Here is a 22979-nt window from a genome sequence, read left to right as displayed (position 1 = left end):
ATTATCATGGACAAAATAAGTACTTATTTTCCATGGTATATTGACCTTACCGCTACATTCAACCTCTATAACACATCACAATCTAGATTGCCTTGGTACGACGTATATACAAATAGCGTTTTGGCGTACGTGCGTGTACGCGTTTTCTTTCACGCACTTCCGTTTGTCGGTAGCGTAGCACGCGTTTCCGCTTCCTGCTGTACGCACAATTTGATACGCGCGCGTGTGTGTGAAGTGATGGCCGGCATGATATTGACAATACGTCGTATTGAATTGAATTGACTACATACAATTTGAAATATTGATTGATTTATGGACTGTGAACTGATTGAAATGACTGCCTTACTAGTTAAAATCTGTTAACAGTTAAGTTTGACAGAAGAAACAAAGGTCAGAAGATGATACAGAGTTTGTTTGACAACTTTCATTAATCTAAAGAGATAATACGATTATCTTTCTCATATATTTCTCTGTCATTGTCTTTTTATCAAATGTTTATTTATGTATATTCACCCATAAACTTGCCAAAAACGGAAACAAAAACGCATTTTTAACGGAAACAAAAAATGATACATGATACCATTCTATTTGGAGGTGTGTCTGTTTTATTTATTGGATACGCTTGAGTAAATTTGTTACGGAAAACTCGAGTTCGCGTGTGCTGAATGGGAAACCACCACCGGTGTGACCACGTATTTTTCAACAGCTGCTAGATAGAAAAGTGGTACTGTAACATCATTATACCGCGGAAGATAGTATCCGAATAGAGCTTCACTATGCCGGTTCGTATGCCATGGTTACCCTTGTTAAAATGTAGTACATAATTTTGCGGGTGCGTTTGTCTTCTCCCCTGTTTATTTATGTAGGCCTCTCTTCTCTAGCTAGGCTAGGCCTAGCCTAGCTAGGCCTAGGTCTGATTGATACCATGCTAACTAAAGCCACTTCATTCCTGCACAGATGACAACGTGCATGGGAGGCATGGGAAACATCTAATATATGGCTTAGGCCTAGCTGTTTAGAAAACTATGTCCATCTTAATTTTACTCGAGAAAAAGTGTTCATATTGGGCTGGAGAAATTGCCTTCTTTTTTTGTTAATATTAATCTAAAAATAGCCTATGTATGTATTGTATGGCATGTGGAATGGCAGAAATATGAATATGCGAAATCCTCTACTGCTCTCTTCTTGACTACTGAGTCTAGACAACAGAGTGTAGGCATACAGTAGGTTAGTTTGGCCTATAGGCTGTAGATAAATACAGTTATACATAGACATACAGTTAGGCGAGTTTTAGGTAGGTTAGGCCTACTACTAGTACTACTAGAACTAGGAAGAAGACTTGGCCCCGTGTCGATCATAACATTTTAGTAGACAATGACTATTATTTTATTTATACACATGTCATTTGTATTACGAACCTCTCTTTTACTTGATACTTAGGCTAACTCTCTTGTCCAGATGTAGTGCACCTTTTATTTAAATAATTTAGCCCTTGGCGCAGAAATAACTTTTAATTGGTTCTTGATCCTCCCTCCTTCAAAAATGTGACTGACAATTTGCATTCAGGAACCACTATCTCAAATAAAAATGTATTTTTTGTAGTTGCAAAATCATTACATGATCCTCTTTTCAAATACTTCTTATACTATTTCAATATACTTACCTTTTACTTTTTTAGCCTAAAGGAAAAGCGAAAACCAAAGGTCAAAAACAGATATACCAGGAGAACAATGAAACTCTAAAATTTTATGCAACAGTAATGTCAGTGGGCACTGGACTACATATACTTGTCAGACTTCTGTGGTACTATCATTCTTTTCTATGGTATAATTGGGTATGTATATTTTATTCCATGAATATAAAGGCCAACTCAGACAACATCATACGAAGAGGCCCGACGAAACCTCTTGACCCATATGTGCTGTCTGAGTTGAATCCCGACGTGACGAGGTGGTCAGGTGAACTTTAAACATGTTTAATTTTCTCCCAATGAGTTGGCTTTTACTCAACAATCATTTTTATTGTATAACTTATTACTTTACTACTTGTTTTCTTCTTATGACTGGTAAGTTAAAAACTTGCATGCCATGAGAACAGTTTGCACAGCAGATGACAACCCTTGTCATTTTTCTAATATGGTCATTCAAATAATGACCGATGACTTTAAAATGCATGCAGAAAAGTTTGAATATGCTTCTGAATGATCAACGTCAAAATCATATTATTTCTTTTAGGTGTTACTTTTGTCATCTATATTAACCTATTTGGGTTGTTATAAGTTTCTATCAACTATGGCAAAAGCTACATTTTCTGAAACGGGTTCATTAGTAGATGGGGGAATAGATTTGAACATGGAATCTGGAATGGCAGAGTGAGTATTGAATAACATTGCTCTATGGTTGGGGCTGAGCTAAGAACATTTTGAAAACTAGAGCTACAGATCTTCATAAATTGCACTCATACTTTGAAAATGTCAGGCATAGAGGCCTAAAAGACCTTTTGCCTTTTGGGTTTTTTTTTGACAACATTTACATTCTTTAATAATTGATACTTTTTGCATAACACTGCTCATCAGATCGCCAGACTAGGCAGAGGTTACTTCAGACATAGTTGCCAGCATCGATCATCCTCCTGTCTGTTTAAGAGGCTAGAGCATCATCAATCTACCCTTGTCCCTAAAAAAATGAAATACAGTAAATGTAATAATATATAAGCATAGTCAAGCATAGAGGGTACCAAACTATAAGTTGTTTAACTGCATCCAAACCTAGAGGGTGTTGTTTAAAAAAATCTTGGACATCTATAATAAACAAGCTTAATAGTTTTAATTCCAAAACAATCGATAGAAATTGTACCTTTATAGGAAGACTGAAGAGCACTAAAAAATATCAGAAGGCTTGGGATGTCTATTCTTTCTTTTTAAAAAAATAACAGTAATACTAATAATAATTTGTTTATTGTTCTATTTAAGGCATGTAAAAGACATCATTTTACTGACAGCAATAGTGCAATTTCTTGGAATGTTCTCCGATTATTGTTGGTTGTTATGGCTGGCTGCACCGATTCGTGCATTTTGGCTCATTTGGGTTAATTTCTTATCACCTTGGTTTTTTGCACCGGCTCCATCGGAACCTGATGAAAAGAAGATGAAGAAAAAGGAGAGAAAGGTCTACAAAAGATACTGAGACAAGAATGAATGCATATGGAGAAGGGAATAGAATTTTATTGTAATGATTGAAAGAATTTTGTACTGTACTAAACTTTATTATTATTATGATCAGCCTTCAATTTTAACGGGACCTTGAGTATGTTTTGTAATTTTAAATGTCACTTAAACTCTGGCTTCTAAATTTCTGTTTATGTTTGTGAACACAATTATGATATTTGCACTAAAGTTTAAGTTCAGTTACTTATTATCCAACATTGGAAAAGCAAATTACAAATTTGCCATTGTATTGCTGGCTTTGTATTGCAAAACAGTACCCTTTTTAAAATGTGGTGCTACAGATCTTTCTCCTAATTAAATTCACAAAAAATGTATGCAAATTCCAGTATTTTGTAATATTAAAATAATGGCATGGTAAATTTTTTTTTTCCTTGTAATGTCAAAGAAGTTAAAGCAGTAAACATTTTGTAATATTCATACAGAAAGTACAAAATAGTTGTATTTAAGTACTTTGGAGTAGCTTTGCGTTAGGGAGTTGAGTAATTGGTGAGATCAACTCCCTGACGCAAAATTACTCCACAATAGTTAAATACAATTATCCTGTTGATATTAAGTTTGTAGTTCTGAAAAGAACTGTTTTATGACCTCAGCAGCGAGTGAGCAAATTATCATCCAGTTGGTGCACTGCAGTACCCGCTGCTTATTTGAGCTTGAATCTAACCCCTAGCCATCAGCGTAAGCTTGCTGGTCCAGAGGTATGAATGCCAGGCTAGTGATCTGGCGTTCGTGGGTTTGAGTTCCACCCGAGAATTACTTCCAGTGTTCTCAATGTACTTAGTATACAGTACAAAATACAGAATTCTTCACAATGTTTATAAATGAGGATGACATTTCAGTTGTTAGAAGTAAGATGTTTGGATATTTTCTGTTAGAGTGTAAACAGGATATATTTCAATAATGCTCCAGGATTTTTAAATAATAAAAACAAAATAATTAGAAAATAGACTGAATAAAATTCTGAATGTCTGCCTATCTTATTTATCTTGTGAGATAGAATTTTAAGACTTAAAGTTTTGAATTGGATTGTTCTAAAAATCTGAATAATCGTTAGGAAACTATTGAAGAAGACAGTACTTATGAGAACATGATGTGCGATAAACTCTTCACAGGTTTGACAGAATTTGTTTGCGAAAATATAGATTTCCTTCTCTATATATGCGCATTTGCAGTATTTGACTCTTAAATGTTTGTAAATAATAATTTAACACAGTTGAACTGTATATTAAATGTTTCCTAATTATTAAAGATGAGTTGAGACGCATCACATTTCAAATAAAATCGAAAGCTAATAATTATGATTGTAAGTGCACTGTATGTTTTTTTTCCATTTGGTATTTAAAATGTGTGGTTATTTATTGTGTATACTATATTGGTGGCAAACAATTTTTCATGCTGAAACAATTAGATCTGATATTAAGAAGAGTACTCCTACATCGGTAAATTATTCAATTGATTCAGGTTTTTTGTTCATTGTGAAACCCCCAAATTGTTTCTGTTGTGTACATAAATTGTTTTTATTGTACTTATTTATTTATTTCAACAATATTTTACGAGGGTGGTCCATCCCGCCAAAGCTATTCATCGCCCACTATTCACCACAGTCTGTACCTTATCTACTCATGCAGTTTATTACTGCTTTACATTTTCTCTCAAGTTCTCACTTTGTTAGCCCTGACGAAGAAATAGTTTTCCGAAAGCTTGTCACTTTCTTTCTGGTTTTACTTTGAGGGGGGAATGCTTTATAGGTCTACTCTAGGCCTATAATATAAAATACTAAAAGATTGGTTTTCAAAGCTAGTTTCATTGTATCAGTTAACCATCCAATAGGGGGCGGAGACTTTTTAAAAGACCGCGCATGCGCAATATATGACAGGCACACCGTCGCCATCTTTGGAAGTTTCTCGGACAGCTGGAATTGAAGGTGGAAAGTACTCCGTTTTTCAACTTCCAGCTTAATTTAAACAGTCCGAAACAACTTTCTTTGGATGGATCCACGTATATCTTGGTATCAGCCCGAACAACTAGGACCAGCAACATATCTTTGGACTGAAATTTTTGATAGTGCCAATCAACTTCATAATCTGCAAATCAATGAGATGACCGCTGCCACAGCGGCCACCACAGGCACCGATTCGAATAAAACCGGCCCTGGTAGTCGCTCTCAGGATTTTATACCGCTGCAATCAAACGCCGATTCATCAAGTAAAAGATCGGTTTCAAACGGACATAGCCTTATAGACAGTAGGAATAATCATATAAGTAAACGTAAACGAGATAATATAGCCTGTACTTATGATTGGAATCACTCAGAGAATTTGGTAGGGGGCGGAACGCCATGGAAAAGCAATGGAAAAAGATATGAAGAGGGCGTTATTGGGTAAGGCTGGAATTTCCCAACTTCGTTTACAATAAAAGATTTTATTTTAAATGTTTAATTTATAAATATAGGCCTATGTACTGTAAATTTAAATAAAGAAAATGATTATGTAAGCTAGGCCTAAAGTAAAGGTTAGACTTAAAGTTACAGTACTAAGAGCCCTAACCTAGGCCCGTATTTAAAACTGTAAAATAAATTTGAAAGGAAATAATTGGGGTTTTTTTTAATTTAAAAAAAAAATCATTATTTGGCACTAGACCTGTACCAGTAACAAATTTGAATGCTAAACAGTTTTTTCTACATCGTAGGCTGGACATTTGTACACTAGGCCTAGGCTACAAACAATATTAAATACACTAGGGCCTAGACTCAAGTCAACGCATTAATAAAAACTACAGTATATCTATTCATTTCATGCTGTATCATTGATTATGATGATGTCCGATGTACTGTGTAACTACTACAACAATACTCAACAATTAAGAACCAAAAAAATTTCCCGCTTAACTGGTTGAATATTTTGAATGTCGACTGAAATCATTAACATTAATCAAAACATTTTCCAGAAAATAAAAATATTGTAAATTTGATGATACAAATTATAACATGATAACATTCTGATTTGATAGATATACTTTTAGTCTCAGTTAAATTTTTTTTTTTTCACACTGTAGCCTACAAAGTTACGTGCGAAGATAAGATTTACACTCCTACTGTACAATGTTAAACTCTGCACTCTCTAGAGGATTAATTGTTCCAATAAAAAAGATTTTTTTTTAAAGTTTTGTATAATTGAGGTCATTATTACAACACCAGCCTTGGTAAATTCACCTAATAATAATATTTGTTTTTAAAAATTTGAGAAAACTATGCCTCCAGATTCATTGCAATTGAACTCGTAATCAATATTACAGCAAATATACAGTATATTGTATACAACATTATGATGTTTGCATTGAAAATAAGGGGACCATACCCGTCAAATATATGTGTGAGGTTGGGAGGAGTATGAGTAAAAAAATCAGAACAATTTATTGTTTAAATGGACTTTAACAGATAAATGTTTAGGCAATTGATTAGAACATTGGCCCAAACACAACCAGCTTGATGATAGGCAGATCGTTTAACCAGGGAAGAGTAAATAAGGTTTAACATGTTGTTCAGGGCTTCTTTAGTTGGTGGTATGTTTTCATATGATCGCTGATTTTTGGAGAAAAGATTAAATCTAGTGTCAAACATATGGAATGATCCCCCTCAGAATTCTGATACGTTCAAGACCGAGAAAGGGCAACACGGTATTGCGATGGACCAGATTGAATATTTCATGTGTTGTGTATACTGTATGATACTAGATTTAATCTTTTCACTAAAAAGCAACATACTGTACCATTAACTGGAGGGCTGGTTTATAATTTTCCCAGTATAATGTTGAATTACGATACAAACTCTTTAATAACTCTTAAAGTATGGAGTTAAATGCATACAGTATGTTTCTATTAAACATGAATAGAAAGTAGTACTTCTGCATCATTTGCCATTATTTTCATGTTTCTAGGATGTACGGTTTACGAGTTCTGAGGAATCGGACATTATCTGAGGTCAAAGGTCAAATTTTAAATGGCCTCAAATCTTAAAAGTTGCCATACCAAGTTTCATGCTTCTAACTAAATTTGAAGTATTTCAGGTCTAAGGAGCCCCACTAGGTGTCTCTGCATTTAACTAAAGAATAAAATTGTACTGTACAATAATTTCACCATAACAATATGCAGTAACTAATTTTCATTTATTTACAACATACCCTTTTTCCCATTTTTTTTTTAGCCTTCACAACGAAATACATGATTTTTTCAATTTTATGAGCCCAAAGAAAGAAGAGGTTTTTATGCGATCAGAAGTTGTAAACCGTGTCAGTGAAGTTGTTCGAAGTATATGGCCAGAGGCTCAGGTGTGTATTGTATACTATAGGTAGTTTAAATTTGAGACTATAGAAAATGCTATTGTTCAAGGTTTTAACCTTGCTAAAAAATACAGTTACTTTAAATTACTGTGTATTTTGAGCCCTAGGCTGTTTTGATTTTCCAGGATGCATGTCATGTGGATTGATATTTCGTTTTGCTTCTGTGATATGTCTACATTTTAATTGATTATCATTTATCAGTATATTTTGGTGTATTATTTGACAAATGTTTAGGGTATGTGTACAGCATGAGTACAAAAAATTGAACAAAATGGTGGCCACTCTGTGAATGTACTGTACCTTACTTTAGAAAGTTTAATACAGTAGTGCCTCGTTTTATTTATTCTTTTATATTCAGTCAAAATTAATTATAGTCCTAATTTGGCCTATATGTTTGTAAGTACTATACTGTAGACTATTGTACAGTTTTTGTGTATAAAGCGCTTAGAAACATTGTATTATACGCTACAGTATATAACCATTATTATTAGTTATTCCTGGATGGTATGACCTCATCAAATGAATGAGGTCATAGACATATTTGGTTATTTCATTTGGTAACCAAAACCACTTCATGGCTATCACATGTTTATAATAATCTTATCATCTTTTAATACTGTGGCTTTCACATATTTTTCTAATTTGTTAATAATTAATGTGTTTTTTAGTGTATGATTATGTTTTGAATTCTATTGGAACACACAAAAAAGGGAAACAAATAACTTATAAATTTGTTTTTGGTCAAAACATTGAAAACCATGTTACATTCCTCCATAACATTAACATATTGTATGTTTCTTTTTCAGCTTGAAATTTATGGAAGCTTCAAGACAAACTTATTTTTACCAACAAGGTAAAGGAAAAAACAATTCTAGTGTAAAAATACAAATTAGTTAACGCTTTTTTTACAAACCAGAAACACTAAAAAAACCAGATTTTTAAAATGAAAAGTCCCCAATTATCTTATATTGGTATATTTCAAATCCATTCTGAAAACCAGAATATTTTGACTAGCCCAAGGTTGTCCGGAATGTGTACCATAATAAAATTATTTTGTGAACTACAGACTGTATTGACACAACATTTCTTCTAAACCACCAGTAAGATTTTTTCTTTGTCACTATTCTCCAGTGTCCAGCTGTTGTATTAAACATTTTTTTGTTAGGATATTGTGCAGCAAAAAGCTTAACAAAAACAACTAGATTGAAGTTGTGAATACTCGGATTCTAGTAAATTCTACTAATCTGCAGTTCTCTAATCACAGGAAACGATGAATGCATTTAACAACAATAGATGGTCATTAATAATAAAGCCATTCTTGAGCGAGTTCAATGCTAGACTAGAAACAATCATGTCATCCTTGAAGGCTGCTTAATTACACTGTAATTTTCATCCTAGGACTTATAAGGCCACTTTAATTATAAACTTATATTATTAATTATGTTAAGTCCCATTCCCTATGTTTTTTAGAACTAATTTAAGGTCGCAAACTACATTTAATGTAAAAATAAATACTATATGTCCTATAGGGATGGTTAAAAATATGAAAAATAAGGCGATTCTAATAATTTTTGCTGGCCGCTATAAATCCCAACATGCATTGCGCGCAAATTGATATATTTGTTTTTCTTCTGTAATTCACCCACTTTTCGATCGTTTGTGTGGCCAAAACAAATAGAAGACTAACTTTTCAGCGAAAATACAGAGTTTCCTCCAATTTGTATCAACGGAGTCTGGCAAAAACAGAAAGACAATAAATGTGGCAACTATACAACGTCAGGCTAGGCCTATAGCTAGCGTACGATGTTCGTACATTACCGATGTTTACAAGCTAGGCCTACAGAACTAAGCCTAGCTAGTCTAGGCCTAAAGACGGCCAACGAGCGGACATTCAACGCGAGCTATTTCGGTAGTGCATTGTTTCTCTTTGTATCATAATTTACCATAAAACGTACATTTAAGACAAGTAATGACCTGGTTTAATGTTTTAAAGTAATATTATATGCATTATTTTACAAAACGGCACACATTGTAGGGAATGGTCCTTTAATTTACAGTATAGGAATACATTTTGATGTTTCCTTGATTAAAATTTATTTAGAAATTCACTAAAAAAAAAGTCATTGATAATCTATTATAAATACTGAAAAACATACAAAGATTGTTATAATTCCTGCAGCTTCATTTTCACTGAGATTAAATTATAGACACTAATTTTGTAGCCAGAATTTCTTCAGAATGAGAAGATTTAGTTTTGATAACACTGAACTGCTGTTGGATATGGGTTGGTGTTCAGGCTTAGTAATTTAACTGGGTTAGTTTGTGACATACGTACCCACCAAGTTAGTATGATAAAGAGTTTAGTTTAGTTTAGGCTTACATATTTACCCTGGTTAGTTGGTAACCTGTTCTAACTAGTGATAATTTGTCCATAAAGCCAACTTACCTGGGTCATTAACTAAGGCTGAACAGGCCCAGACGTTATGACACGCCATCTACAGTTCATACTTGGAGTTACAGTATGACCTATTTAATGCATCAGTGATTTTTATACCTATCACCAGTAAGACATGAACGTGATCGCTGTTTTGATTCGGACCGATCAACATATACCATATGACCACTACTATACTCACGCTATCCATTCATTTTTTTCACAAATGATGATTGGAGTTGTCAATTAACGAAAAAATAAAATTGATACCATTAAAAAAACTTTTTCCTTAAAGGCCTACTTAATTGTACAGGCGAGTAGTGGGAAATAGCGTTATCTGTTAATGTTACTGTACATGTACCCGACTAGGGAGAATTTATTTTGTGAGTCGCTATTTTCCTTTTATAATAGACATTCGCAGTAATTACAAACAAACTACGCATATATAGCTGTTTATTCCACGAATATCGCGCAAAAAAACAAACATGCTGCATGAAGATGTTTTTGTGATAGAGAAAATCGAAAACATTCAACACACGAGTGAAAAAGAAGCAAATAAAACAAACAAAAACATTTATTATTTTATATTGTTTGATTAAGAACTTGATCCAGCCTTGGCGTCGGGTATCATGTCAGTAGATGGGCCTTTTGTATGCGATCATACTGTATGTTTTATTTGTATTTTAATCATGAATAACAGATAAACACAAGACAACCTACACATTTATTTGATGTACAGTATTTACCCGAAAATTTAGTTTGGTTTAAAAAAATTACGAACAAATTTACAATTTGGCAAAAAAAAATCGCCAATTTTGGGAAAACAAATTTGACCTTAGCATCAGTGTAGCACTATATCAGTGATCATGGATATTATGAATGCCGGTCTGATCAAATTCCATTTAAATAACAGTACTATGTAGGTAACGTGAAAACACAAACCCCTTACTAAAATGAAATGAAATATTTCTTTGTGGTTTTAACTAAATATACACTGTTAAGTGTTAGTATTTCCATCATTTTCATAATCAAAATGTTGTATTTCGTTATTAGTGACATCGACCTTATGGTGTTTGGTGAGCTTGGAGAAAACCCTTGCAGTCGTCTGGGTACTGAACTGGAGAAGGGCAATGTCGGAGAGCAGAATAGCATCAAAGTGTTGGATAAGGCATCTGTAAGTGGTACTTTAATTTACATTATTCACTAAAGTCTACCAAAATGTACTAATTCCTACATGAAAACTACTCCAATTTTGTAGGATTAGCTTACACCTGATTAAGTTGTTCTCGTAGAAAATGTTTCATTTTTTGCCAAGTTTTAGGTAACTTAGTAAGCTGTTCATGTTCAGTAAAAATATGTTGCATTTATTTATCAAAAATGTTGAATTGATTAAATTAACATAATACAAAATTGGGGTTTTTTCTGTTTTTGCAGGTACCAATTGTAAAAATGACTGACCGTTTGACCAAGGTAAAAGTGGACATAAACTTCAATCGAAGATCTGGCATTGATGGAGCATTTTGGATACAGGTATGAAATGAAAATGTGTAAACTAGGTTAAATTAGAACAGAAGCTGGGAAACTGATGAATATGGATTAGGTTATGGTACCCACATATTAATGTCCAATCCAAAGGATGATAAGATGTTATCATGCAGGTCTTGGACTTCATATCTACAGTTAAGATTTTATCATATCTTCAATGGGTAGGAATGGTGCATGTGTCATATCATAAGGTAACAGTTTAAATACGTTTTGATGGAGGAAACATAGACACCCACGCTAGTGGATAATTATGCAAATTGTCTAAAATCCTTAAAAATATTTATTTAGATGATATAGTACCATTCTATTAAAATCTTAAAATATATAGATACGAATCCAGATTTTGATATTGCAAAATGTAAACATTTCAATGGAAGTTAGTAAATAAACATCATTATACCATTCACCTACTTTTAGTTAAACCCGCAACGACAACAGACGAATCATTTATCTGACCCTGTCGCATAATTTACGTACTTCCTATAAACGAAATAAATGACACTGGCGCCTGAAATAGAGCTGTGAATTTATCGGATTTAACAAGTTCCTTCCTGAATGCTACAAATTATTTTACAGTATCCTGAATTTCTGGTTGTAAATTATCCAGCAGATATAGTAATCACCTTATTGAAAATAACCACAACTATGGTTATTGGTATCCGTTTTTGGGTTTACCAATTTACCAAGACCAAAAAATCTGATTCATTTTTGAAGTGTTATTTTTCTAATCGTTATGACCTTTTTATATTATTAATATTACATTTGATTAAATTTCAATGGTTACAGTACACTCAAAAAAGGCCTTCAGCAATTTCCTTTATCATTTCATAATCAATTTTTGGAAATTCCGATTGGAAAAACCAGAGTTTACATTGTGTACATAACCACTTATTATCAGCATTTTGTGTGTTCAAATAAATTTGTTAGCGTTTGGCTAATCTCTTTAAATAAATAACCAATCATGTGCCTCTCTTAAAAAATCGCAAATAAAAATTAACATTCTGAAGTAGTGATATGTTATTTTAGTGATTTTTTTTTATTTATTTATTTTTATATTTTATTAAATGTAAAATAGAATCATTATTGCCATAAAACTAAAAACCGAAAATCTTTTGGTTTGCGTAACATTTTCAGATTTCAAAATGCAACACAGATGAAAGAAAAAAATTGAGATTGTAAAGCTTGGTTCCCAATAGGATGTTATTCAAGGTCATATTTGTGGAAGTTTAAATGACTCTGTCAAAAACTTGTCCAAGTATAATCTGGACATTGGAATTTTTTCTTGGTATCTTGTTTCTTTTATAAATAGAGTTACATTTATTATTATTTTTATTTATTCTGTTTGTATCTTTCTAGGAGTCGTTAAATAATTTTCCCAGTCTAAAATATCTTGTGATAGTACTGAAGCAGTTTCTGTTACAGCGAGACCTGAATGAAGCCTGGACCGGTGGCATCAGCTCTTACAGTCTCATACTCATGGTTGTCAGCTTTCTGCAGGTAGATAAATAGACTAGATTCTAAATAGCCATTTGACTTATTAGGTAGCTTTCGCACGTTAACTTTACCGGATGACGCCAACATTCTACTGGTTTGCATAAAAACGTAGTTCGGCGAACAGTTGCATTAACATAGTTCCTTTTGAAAAGCCACACATGTGTCGCGCACACAACATTCACCAAATTGTGGGGAATACTTTGGGCCTAGATGGCCTAGCTAGGCATATGTTTAAACTTGCATATTGAGTGATAAATAGCTTATTGCAATGAACAATTCTATTTTTTGTCTTAATTAAAAACATAACTTTAAATTTACCATTTCCGCAAAATACCCTTTCGATTAACGTTTTTCATTGACGCTATTTTTGTAGAAATAAAGTTGCCGGAGCTTGCGCATTTTATTGAAAAATATCGTTAACATTTACTTGCTCCTGCGAAAGCTCCCTATTATTGGCATACATAGTGTCATGACTACTAGTATGCTTGAGTTCAGTTGGGATCATTGTTTAGTCAAACATGACAATTTTTGGCATAAAATTATCCAGTTGAATGGTTTCAGCCACTTTGTATTGGCTACTCAACTCAAGTATTAACTATCCATGATTTCTGCACGTTAGGCAAATAACTGCTATGCTGCATTTCTTTTACTTTATTTGTATCATGTTTATGTTCTTACCTACACAAAGTTTTTTCTGTCCATTTAAAACAGACAAGGAATCTTAAAACAGGCCTCCCATGTACATGGTACTTGTTAGCTATACAGGAATTTAAGCATGTTTGCATTTTTAGGGAAGTTTTTGGTAAAATTTAAAAATATTTCAGTATTCTCACTCCTGAGGACAATTAAGGTATATTGATCAAAACGTCGAGAAGTAGAAGTATATATCTGGTGTACCGCAAACTGTATATCAACATAAAAATATTTAAGTAATAATGAATTTTTTCTCTTATTATCAGCAACATGCAGAACCTAAACCCACCAACCTGGGTGTCTTACTCATAGAATTCTTTGAGTTGTATGGTCTGCACTTCAACTACTTGAAAACTGGCATAAGAGTTACAGATGGCGGCAGCTACTTCTCAAAAGAAGAAATGCAATTGAATTCAACCAATGGATTCATGCCGTCTTTATTATGTATAGATGACCCAGTTAGCACTTCAGGTACGTGCATGTTTAATTTTGTATTAGGCCTACATTTAAAAATTGTGTACGATGCAGGTGGTGTTTTTACAAATTATTTAGACAGAGACACTATCCCTAAAATTGTTGACGTTTTGTAAAAATAATGCATATTACTCTAAAAACATTAAACCATGTCATTTGTTGTTTTAAATGTACGTTTTAGTGTTCAATATGATAAAAAGAGAGAGCGTCTAATGTCCTCCCATGGACGATCTTGCTAGGCTTAGTTTTGTAGGCCTAGCTGGTAAACAGCAGTAACGTATGACCGAACATCTTATGCTAGATATATGCCTAGCCTGATGTTGTCTAGTATTGAAAGTGGCTTTAACATTGTACATATATTATAAGCTGGTAAATAGACACTTACTTCATAATTTAAACTAGCATTCCCAGTACTATTGTGGTCATTTTGATATACCATAATATGTATGGATGCGTTCTTTGTATTAATAAACTTAATATAATAACCAATTGTAGTTCTGTCATACCCAGATTAATTTATTTGTCAGATTTTAATCAAAATCATATTAGAACTTTCTGGTAATTACTTAAATTGGAATAGAATTGCTATTAATTATTCAACAACAATATAAAAGGGATGAAAATACAATTTTATACTAATAATAAATAATTAACTCAATAATACAATACAAACATCCATACACTTATAACAAATTGAAACAACACTGTAGAATTAGAAAGAAATCAGAAATACAAAATGAATGAAAAACTACTAAATATCTAAACACTCCCAATTTCATTTTGCTTATTGACACAGTAATATAATAAGTTAGCAATTAGGAATGAAATGAAACAAACCGTATAAGGTATACAGTAATATTTGTTTGCCAATTATAATGGTCAGCTAATTAGCATATATGAGTACAAATGAAATACACTACTGTACATGACCTTGACCTAGTCACAACCTGTCTAGGCTCCTGCAGATTGTATATGCTCAATTTAATTACTAGCCTTGTGTTTGTGAATGATTTAAAATGGTTTCAAATAACCACATTTCCTCTCATCTTGCTATTGTTTTTGACTGGCATCCTTCTTCTTCCATCCAATTTTTCTGTAAGAAATATATACACATTAAATTCGTCAATGCAGAATTTATAAAATATTCTAGTATAGTAATATTAAGAAGTGAGCCAACTTACAAAAATGTGCACTAACAGTAACAGCAAAGGCTTGTCCAGAATTTAGAAAGCAAGGAGGCACAACTTTTTAGCAGTTCCTAATAATCAACTTTATCGTTACACATTATTGTTGATGAAATGAATAATGAAACAAAATTAAAAATATGTGATACTGTCATTAGTAGCTAGTGACAAAAAATTGTTTAATTGACCTAATTATTATTCATAATAATGTTGGGTGACGATGCATTATATTCCATTGTTTTTATTTTGAAGGTGGCGATGCTGCTAGAAGTTGTTATGGTATATTTGAAGTACGTCGTGCATTTGATTATGCATACAAAGTTCTCACACGAGCTGTGCTTCCGCATTTGGACCAGGAAAATAAAGGAAACAGGTACTTTATATTTCTACACCAAATAAAAAGAGTTATATAATATGCTTTCTTCTCAACTCTCATTAAATTCAGCAGTCTTGATGAAAAATATTTGACAATTTTTTATTTAACAGGTTTTTAGTCACATGCGTTTATCATGAAAAGGAAAGTTTTCTGCGATTGGTCACCACGCCTATTGACTGTTATGTCATAATTTTGTTTATTGTGTGTTTTGGCACTTGTTATATTGTGCCTAAAGTTATAGAGATATCTATAAGAAAATATGTCCATTGTGTAATATCCGTTTGTACAAAATACATGTTTATGAGTTGAATGGAACTGTTCTATTTAATGAGGCAGTTTAGATTTTGAATGTGCGATAGTCATCCCACTAAATATTTATAAAAAGCTAACTGCAATAAAACCGTTCCCATACAATAAAATTAATACTGAATGCCATGTGACACAAAATTACCAAATCAAAATATGACTTAAAATTGTACACTAGTATAAAAATTCAATCTTTTTTTTTTTTTTTTTTTTGGTGGGGGTGGGTAGTTAAAAGTAAATATGAGTAATTGTAATGTCTTGGGATTACCGAGTTGGATTAGTGGTTTAAAGAACAATTACCACTGTCACACATCTTTTTAATAAGAGGAAGCTTTAAATAATACATTTGGTTCACACTGAGTTTGATTTGAGACACAAATGTCAATCATAAGCTATAATAAAGAGTGAACTCATAAAAGAAAGAAATCCAGGAAGTCATAAGACTTGTCACAATTTTAGGCCTACACATTTTATTTAGTTAAAAGCTTTTTCTTTCAATTGTAATTGCTCTGAATAAAGCCAAACCTGAACACATGGTATCATTAATAAGTTTGTAGGCCTAGTAGCAGTATAAATTATACAAAATTATTCCTGCAACTTTAGCTATAGGATTTTTATAGTTGCGGGAGGATGGGGTTTAATTTAAGGTTAACTGAAAATTTAGGGATATCATGTTTTACTTAAAATGTAGTTCCTTCTGTATTACGGTTTCAATATTTGTTAATAATTTGGTGTCACTTATTTTCAGCTACCTTGGGAGAATTATACGTGTTACTGATGAACTTGTTGAATATCGTAATTGGATTCATGAAAACTGGTGTCACAAAATTCCTGCAACTCCATTGATAGCTCAGTTGCCAAATTATGCAAGTTCTGCAACTCCTTCAAGACCTCACAGTTTCCACGCTGGATACAGTCACAGCCAAAATGAACCAGACAGGTCACCTCGAACATCAAAAACAAACGATAGACTTAATTTGGAGACGTCTATACGTAGTCAAACTGTAAAACCTACAACTCAAAGACAAACACTTCCACTTATCCTTCCAACGCCAAAACTCTCTGATCAGTCCAACGAAAAGAATGTTGATCATTATTCATGCAGTGATTCGACTATGTTAGAAAAATATCCAAACAAAAACAATCATAGTAATAGGACTACATGTCCGTCAGAAAGCACTCGTAAGCCAGATAGATTACCGGATGATAAGGTTACCCAACAGGTGGACCAAAATTCACCAACACATAAATATGCAAATATTGTTTTGCAACCTACTTGCCAAGACTTGGAATCTAGTTCATCGTCATTGTCATCTCAAATGTCGACACCAGAGATGATGTCAAGTTCAAGCGATACTGTAAGTTATTATTAACAAACATAGAGATGTAGCTACAGGTAGCTATAGAAAATTAGGGTGTGTGCTGGACTGGGTGCATAACTACATCCCTCAAACATTGCACAAATGTGAATGTTTTTTTTCTTTTAAACTATTTCTGATATAACCTAAAAGGTAGTGGAGCTGTAGCTTTGTGATTAACTTACTTGCCTTCCAACCCCAAGGTCTAGGGTTTAATCCTGACAGCGAGTGCCGGGTTTTATCTCGCGACTATTTCAACTCCACATCCTAAGCCCCAATAAGACTTTTTTAAGCATGTTAAATTATCCATTTATCCATCCTGTAATTGGCAAGTTGCTCGCTATTAGATACATATGAAATTTGATTAAATATTTTAAAAATTGTTATAATTGTATATTCTACATTAAATACAAACATAGATATATTTCTTTTAACATAGGATTCCGAAGTGTCATCGGTCACATCATCTTCTTCAAAAGACTTGTTAGATTCTCCACCAGGACAGTCAAAAATTGAAAAAGGTAACTCAAATAGCATAACGCCTTCGATGTCGGCCTCAACAGCACTAAGGACTGGTGCTCCTAATGCACCAACCTTTGCGCAAGTAACGATGTCTCAACCAACAAAGCCCTCTCCAACATTTAAACCTGTGGACAAAAGCACTAGTAGAGAGAGGAGACTCAATAGTACGAGTTCCGTACCAGATTATCCTTCTGGTGAAGCATCGAATTGGGGCACTACAGCCGTTTACACCCAAGTCACCACAAGAGTTTACAAGAACCGAAATCACCAGAACACCAAGTACCGATCAACAAACCCTCCAAATGCAGGTGCCAATAACGCTTTAAGCCAACACGGTAGCATGAAGAGAACAAAGCGAAAATCTAAAAAAGAGAACAGTGCCAGTGGAGCAAACAGGTGATCCAACGCACAATGTGTGATGAAAGGAAAGTTTTAGAAACGCGGAAAGTGATGCAAGATTGCGTGAACAGATACCTGTTCGGAGTTTTTAGATCCATCTACAAACATGGTAAAACCTACACCAAGACAATCACCCCGTTGTATATACATTCTAGTTTTAACAAGGTGTGCAATATGCAGGCGAGTGCTATGCAAACGCGAAAAATGACGAGAAAGGTTAATCCAGTAGTTGAAAGAAGATGTTTCCATTGTGAAGGAAAACCAAAAAAAAATGTGCATTTATCCTATATATGCCCCTATAATATCTACATTTCTTGATTTTATTTTTATATTTTATTATTTACACTCGCCATGAGTGAATAATATTATGAGATGTGTTTTGTACGTAGTTTTAACCAAGCTTTTTGTGATGCTTTATTAGTTTTAAAAATTTATTCTGGGGTTGGGAGGAAGAGGGCGCTACCTTTTAACAAATGTATGGTACCACTGTACTAACTAAACATAACAGTGGTAGCCCAGTGGTCTAATGGTAGGGCACCTGTATATAGGCAAGACAGTTCAAGATTCAAGATTCAAGAAATTTTATTTGCTCGGTTGGGGTGACACTCGGAACATTTTTGTTCTACACATGATCATGTTTTAAATTAAACATTAGCATTTATATAGCGCCTTTCCAAAGTCCTAATTTTTTATTAAACTATCAAGATTTCCCTTATCAACTATCGGATAAAATGTTTGTGTTTTACATCCAATTGTTTGTACTGTTCATATTAATTAATATATAAATTGAAACAAAGTAAAAAAAAAACCTAATACATTTTAATAGTACTAGTAGCTTGTTTAAGTATACATTAATTTTGGTGATCATTTTAATGTATTTTAAAATATGGCAACACTTTTCGTGGTGTATATTCTATATGTCAATTTGTATGTATTGTTACTGCTTGCATTTTACAAAGAATTTCTCCATGATGACAAACTGCTGTGCAGTATTCTTAAAATATGATGTTGTCTTCCATAAGTATTAATAACAGTAGAAAATGATCTACAGCAAAACAACGAAACATTAGTGATCAATGGTTCTGCATCAGTAGTCAATGGTAAAAATAGTTCTGCATCAGTAATCAATGGAAAACAATAGTTCTGCATCAGTAATCAATGGAAAACAATGGTTCTTCATCAGTAATCAATGGTTCTGCATCAGTGATCAATAGTTCTGCCTCAGTAAATAGCAGTGGTTCTGCATCAGTAATCAATGGCAGCAATGGTTCTGCATCAGTAAACAATGACAGCAATGGTTCTGCATCCGTAATCAATACAAGTAGAAATAGTTCTGCATCAGTAAACCATGGTAGCAATAGTTCTGCATCAGTAAATGGTAGCAATGGTTCTGCATCAGTAAACAATGGCAGCAATAGTTCTGCATCATTAAACAATGGCAGCAATGGGTTTGAATCAGTAATCAATTGTTCTGCATCAGTAATCAATGGTTCTGCATCAGTAAACAATGACAGCTATGGTTCTGCATCAGTAAACAATGGTAGCAATGGTTCTGCATCAGTAAACAATTGTAGCAATGGTTCTGCATCAGTAAACAATTGTAGCAATGGTTCTGCATCAGTAAACAATTGTAGCAATAGTTCTGCATCAGTAATAATGGTGGCAATGGCTTTGCATACGTGAACAAGATATTCTCTTAATTACCTCCCACCTCATTTCTTTTAATCTGTTTTATAATTATATCATCATTTTTGTTTTTAATCACCAAGTGTATCTTTCATATCAGAGAAGCAGCTTTTATTAGATCTATTTTTTATGGAGGATGGATATTTTTGCAAAGATGATAGAAGTATTTATTGAAAGTATTAATGTTTATGCGTGTGCTGTGGGTGCTTTGAGAAGGATATGTAGCAAGAGTGTGTTTTAGAAATTCTATTTTTTAAATTGTATTGGTGAATTCGTTGCTGAAAGTTAGACAAGGGTAGACTGATTGTCATCCCATTTTTGTAAAAATGTTTTCTTTCTTTAAAGACTATAACCAGATTTTGATATTGCAGATCCAGTAATCTATAAAGAACATACATTATTTTTTATTTTGAAAATATGTTTTATCTCAAAATATTTTTTTTTTCCTATAGCAGTTTATGATCTCTCTGTGTTGATACTAATACGGGCATCAAACTATATAGTATAGATAGTATACTATCAGAGAGTTTTATAGTAATGTGTACAAAAGAATAATTACCACTGCTAGAGACTTAAAATACACCAGTGTTGAGAGCTTAGATGGTTTTAGGGCATGGAATCTAGACTCCCATTCCTAAGGATAGCTTATTTTGTACAATGATCAGTCGATTAATGTATAGCGACAATAAACAGCTTCCAGTGTCATGTCTGTAGACAACAACAGACCCAACTACAGCATAGGAAATTTGTCTTGTTTCTGCTGCAAAAAAATAGATGTAGTTTATTCACACACCTATGTATGGCAGATACAGTTCCTTGTCTTTTATTTCAGTAAATGATCTATGTTGAATCTGTATAAATACTGGTAATAACCAATTTTATTACTTACTATATTCGAATACGGTATTGTGTGATGGTTATTTTTGAGTGGTAAGGGGTCTGACAGATTCATAATACTATAGAATCTACAGTATTGTCCCTTTTGATCAATAAGACAATCTGTTGTTAAGAAATGACAATTTGCTTCAAAGCGAAGATATTTTCTCACAAAGCATGTATGTTAAGATGCTTTCGTTGGTTCTTTACCAAGACTATGCAGAGCACAGAAATGTGGTGTAGTAGATCAATTTAGATCTGTTTTTTTCTCCTATTTTTTTATTTGTTTTTTGTGAATTTTATTCTAGTATCTCATTTGTTGATGTTCTAGTGTTATATCCACTGTGACATACACAGTATTACACTACACCATATACTAGCAAAATTCTAATGTTAAAAAATGTTTGGGATTTTAAAATTTGAGTTGGATTTTACTTTTTTACAAATTTGTTGGCATATTTTACATGGTACATGCAGGTGTTCAGTTTATATTGCCCTGATTCTAACATCTTGAATTAGCCTATGTTATCAGGATTTTTTTTTATTTAAAAAAATTCATCACATGAGCACTCTCATTGTGAGATTCTGTATGAGCACTACTCAGTGTGAGATTCTGTATGAGCACTACTCAGTGTGAGACTCTGTATGAGCACTACTCAGTGTGAGACTCTGTATGAGCACTACACAGTGTGAGACTCTGTATGAGCACTACACAGTGTGAGACTCTGTATGAGCACTACTCATTGTGTCAGTGTAAAACTTGTCATGCCAAAGTTTCCCACAATTTTAGGCCAAATTATAAACCTGGTCATGGCACCCTATACACAGTTATTTTTTGTCATAATTGGTTATTGTCGATTGTAATCTTGTTCTAGAAAGAATTTCTTTTCCGTTTTATTTTTTCAATAACCTATTGTATTCTTTTTAAATAATAAACATTTTTTTTTTTTTTCCTAACAACTATTAATGGAAGTATCTAAGTTGCAAAAACAAATGTACTTAATTCATTTTATTATTATGTATGTATATTGTTTTTGAGTTTGCAATGTGTAATCTTCAAAAATAGTATTATTATTGTAATACATAGAACATAATCTTTTTTTTTTTTGGTAATTACAGTTAGTTCCTCTCTGAAAGTGGCCTGTAAATTATGAGAGCGAGGGTAAATGTAAATAAGGTTGGTTTATTTGTCCTGTCCATTTATTTAAAATACTGCAGTATTTGGTCTCTAACTAAAGGGAGTCTTTGAAGAGATTGAAGGGAGCACCTAATGGTAAAAGACAGGCAGTCATCCGGGGCCACGATTCAGTGGTATTTCATTGGAGGGAGCCCTATAGTTTAAATAACAAAACAAAGATTCCAACAAATTTTTCGCAAATATGCATTTTTAGTAAATAATGTAATAACTTAATTACCGTATTTGGATATGACTAGTTAGTATAATTACCATAGTTTAAATATAATACTGAAATTACATTAAAATGAAATAAAAATGTTACTCAAATTAATGTAGTGGCAAAAAATGTATATCAGAAGAATGAGCAATCTGTGAAAAAAATAGGGGTTTTTGGTTAAATTCATATTGGGTTTTTACTAAGTGAAATCATTATTTTTGTTGGTTTTTTCTATGGAAGCGAATAACTTCATTAACCTGCAAAATGGTCTTGCAAAGTCAAATTGTTCATGATTTTAGGAGACAATACATCTTTAATTAAAGATCTATTGAAAAATTATGATTTTACCACCATGATTCAATTAGTTCACAAAAAAGGCCTAACTTTAAGAAAACAGCGTCCTAACAAGGCCATATACATGGCTGCAGTCGCGTGCTCAAGTTAGTGTTTACAGACCAACCGACCAACCAACATAGTGAGCTGTAGAGCTGTAAAATTATTACCAGCATGGTCTCCGACAGAAAAAACCCAAAATGTAGGTAGCATTTGTGTGGCATGGAAAATCATGGATTGGTCATTCTTCTAGTATAAATTCTTTGTTACTGTACCAAAGATATTACAGACTGGATACAACATTTACATTGTTACTTGGGGAGAGTGCAAGGTAAATGCCATTAA

At 33.1% G+C, this 22979-nt stretch overlaps 4 protein-coding genes across 5 annotated transcripts in view; 3 read left to right on the top strand and 1 right to left on the bottom strand.

Annotated features, from left to right (window-relative positions):
• LOC144849843 (uncharacterized) overlaps window positions 1-22979 on the bottom strand; it is a 98439-nt gene that overhangs the window by 3759 nt on the left and 71701 nt on the right. The window lies entirely within an intron of this gene.
• LOC144849848 (transmembrane protein 208-like) lies at window positions 667-4518 on the top strand. Of its 2 annotated transcripts, none has more exons than XM_078706935.1 (4): window positions 667-782; window positions 1679-1834; window positions 2235-2371; window positions 2972-4518. In XM_078706935.1, exons 1-4 carry the CDS (start codon window positions 777-779, stop codon window positions 3183-3185), a joined length of 513 nt encoding a protein of 170 aa, XP_078563061.1. In that variant the 5' UTR covers window positions 667-776; the 3' UTR covers window positions 3186-4518. The 2 variants fall into 2 exon arrangements, with proteins under 2 accessions (XP_078563061.1, XP_078563062.1); XM_078706936.1 differs by having other exon boundaries at window positions 681-832.
• LOC144849799 (uncharacterized) lies at window positions 4922-18823 on the top strand. Its single transcript, XM_078706863.1, has 10 exons — window positions 4922-5603; window positions 7425-7548; window positions 8367-8413; window positions 11048-11168; window positions 11429-11524; window positions 12896-13036; window positions 13993-14197; window positions 15637-15757; window positions 16815-17424; window positions 17864-18823. Exons 1-10 carry the CDS (start codon window positions 5212-5214, stop codon window positions 18344-18346), a joined length of 2340 nt encoding a protein of 779 aa, XP_078562989.1. The 5' UTR covers window positions 4922-5211; the 3' UTR covers window positions 18347-18823.
• On the top strand, window positions 19440-20759 carry LOC144849847 (uncharacterized). Its single transcript, XM_078706934.1, has 2 exons — window positions 19440-20683; window positions 20725-20759. The coding sequence occupies exon 1, from the start codon at window positions 19504-19506 to the stop codon at window positions 20026-20028; it is 525 nt and encodes a 174-aa protein (XP_078563060.1). The 5' UTR covers window positions 19440-19503; the 3' UTR covers window positions 20029-20683; window positions 20725-20759.

The sequence above is a fragment of the Antedon bifida genome, chromosome 8 (assembly GCF_963402885.1).
Source record: "Antedon bifida chromosome 8, ecAntBifi1.1, whole genome shotgun sequence".
Taxonomy (NCBI): Eukaryota; Metazoa; Echinodermata; class Crinoidea; order Comatulida; family Antedonidae; genus Antedon; species Antedon bifida.
Note: the sequence above shows the minus strand (reverse complement) of the source record. Positions and strands in the feature narration are given on the sequence as shown.

Bases quoted from the DNA above. Each gene is read 5' to 3' on its own strand.
- LOC144849848 (XM_078706935.1), top strand. The intron at 1,835-2,234 runs GTATGTATATTT...TATTTCTTTTAG, and splicing joins CTTTTCTATGGTATAATTGG to GTGTTACTTTTGTCATCTAT. The intron at 2,372-2,971 runs GTGAGTATTGAA...GTTCTATTTAAG, and splicing joins ATGGAATCTGGAATGGCAGA to GCATGTAAAAGACATCATTT.
- LOC144849799 (XM_078706863.1), top strand. From the start codon at position 5,212: ATGGATCCACGTATATCTTGGTATCAGCCCGAACAACTAGGACCAGCA. The intron at 8,414-11,047 runs GTAAAGGAAAAA...TTTCGTTATTAG, and splicing joins AACTTATTTTTACCAACAAG to TGACATCGACCTTATGGTGT. The intron at 17,425-17,863 runs GTAAGTTATTAT...CTTTTAACATAG, and splicing joins TGTCAAGTTCAAGCGATACT to GATTCCGAAGTGTCATCGGT.
- LOC144849847 (XM_078706934.1), top strand. From the start codon at position 19,504: ATGGAAAACAATGGTTCTTCATCAGTAATCAATGGTTCTGCATCAGTG.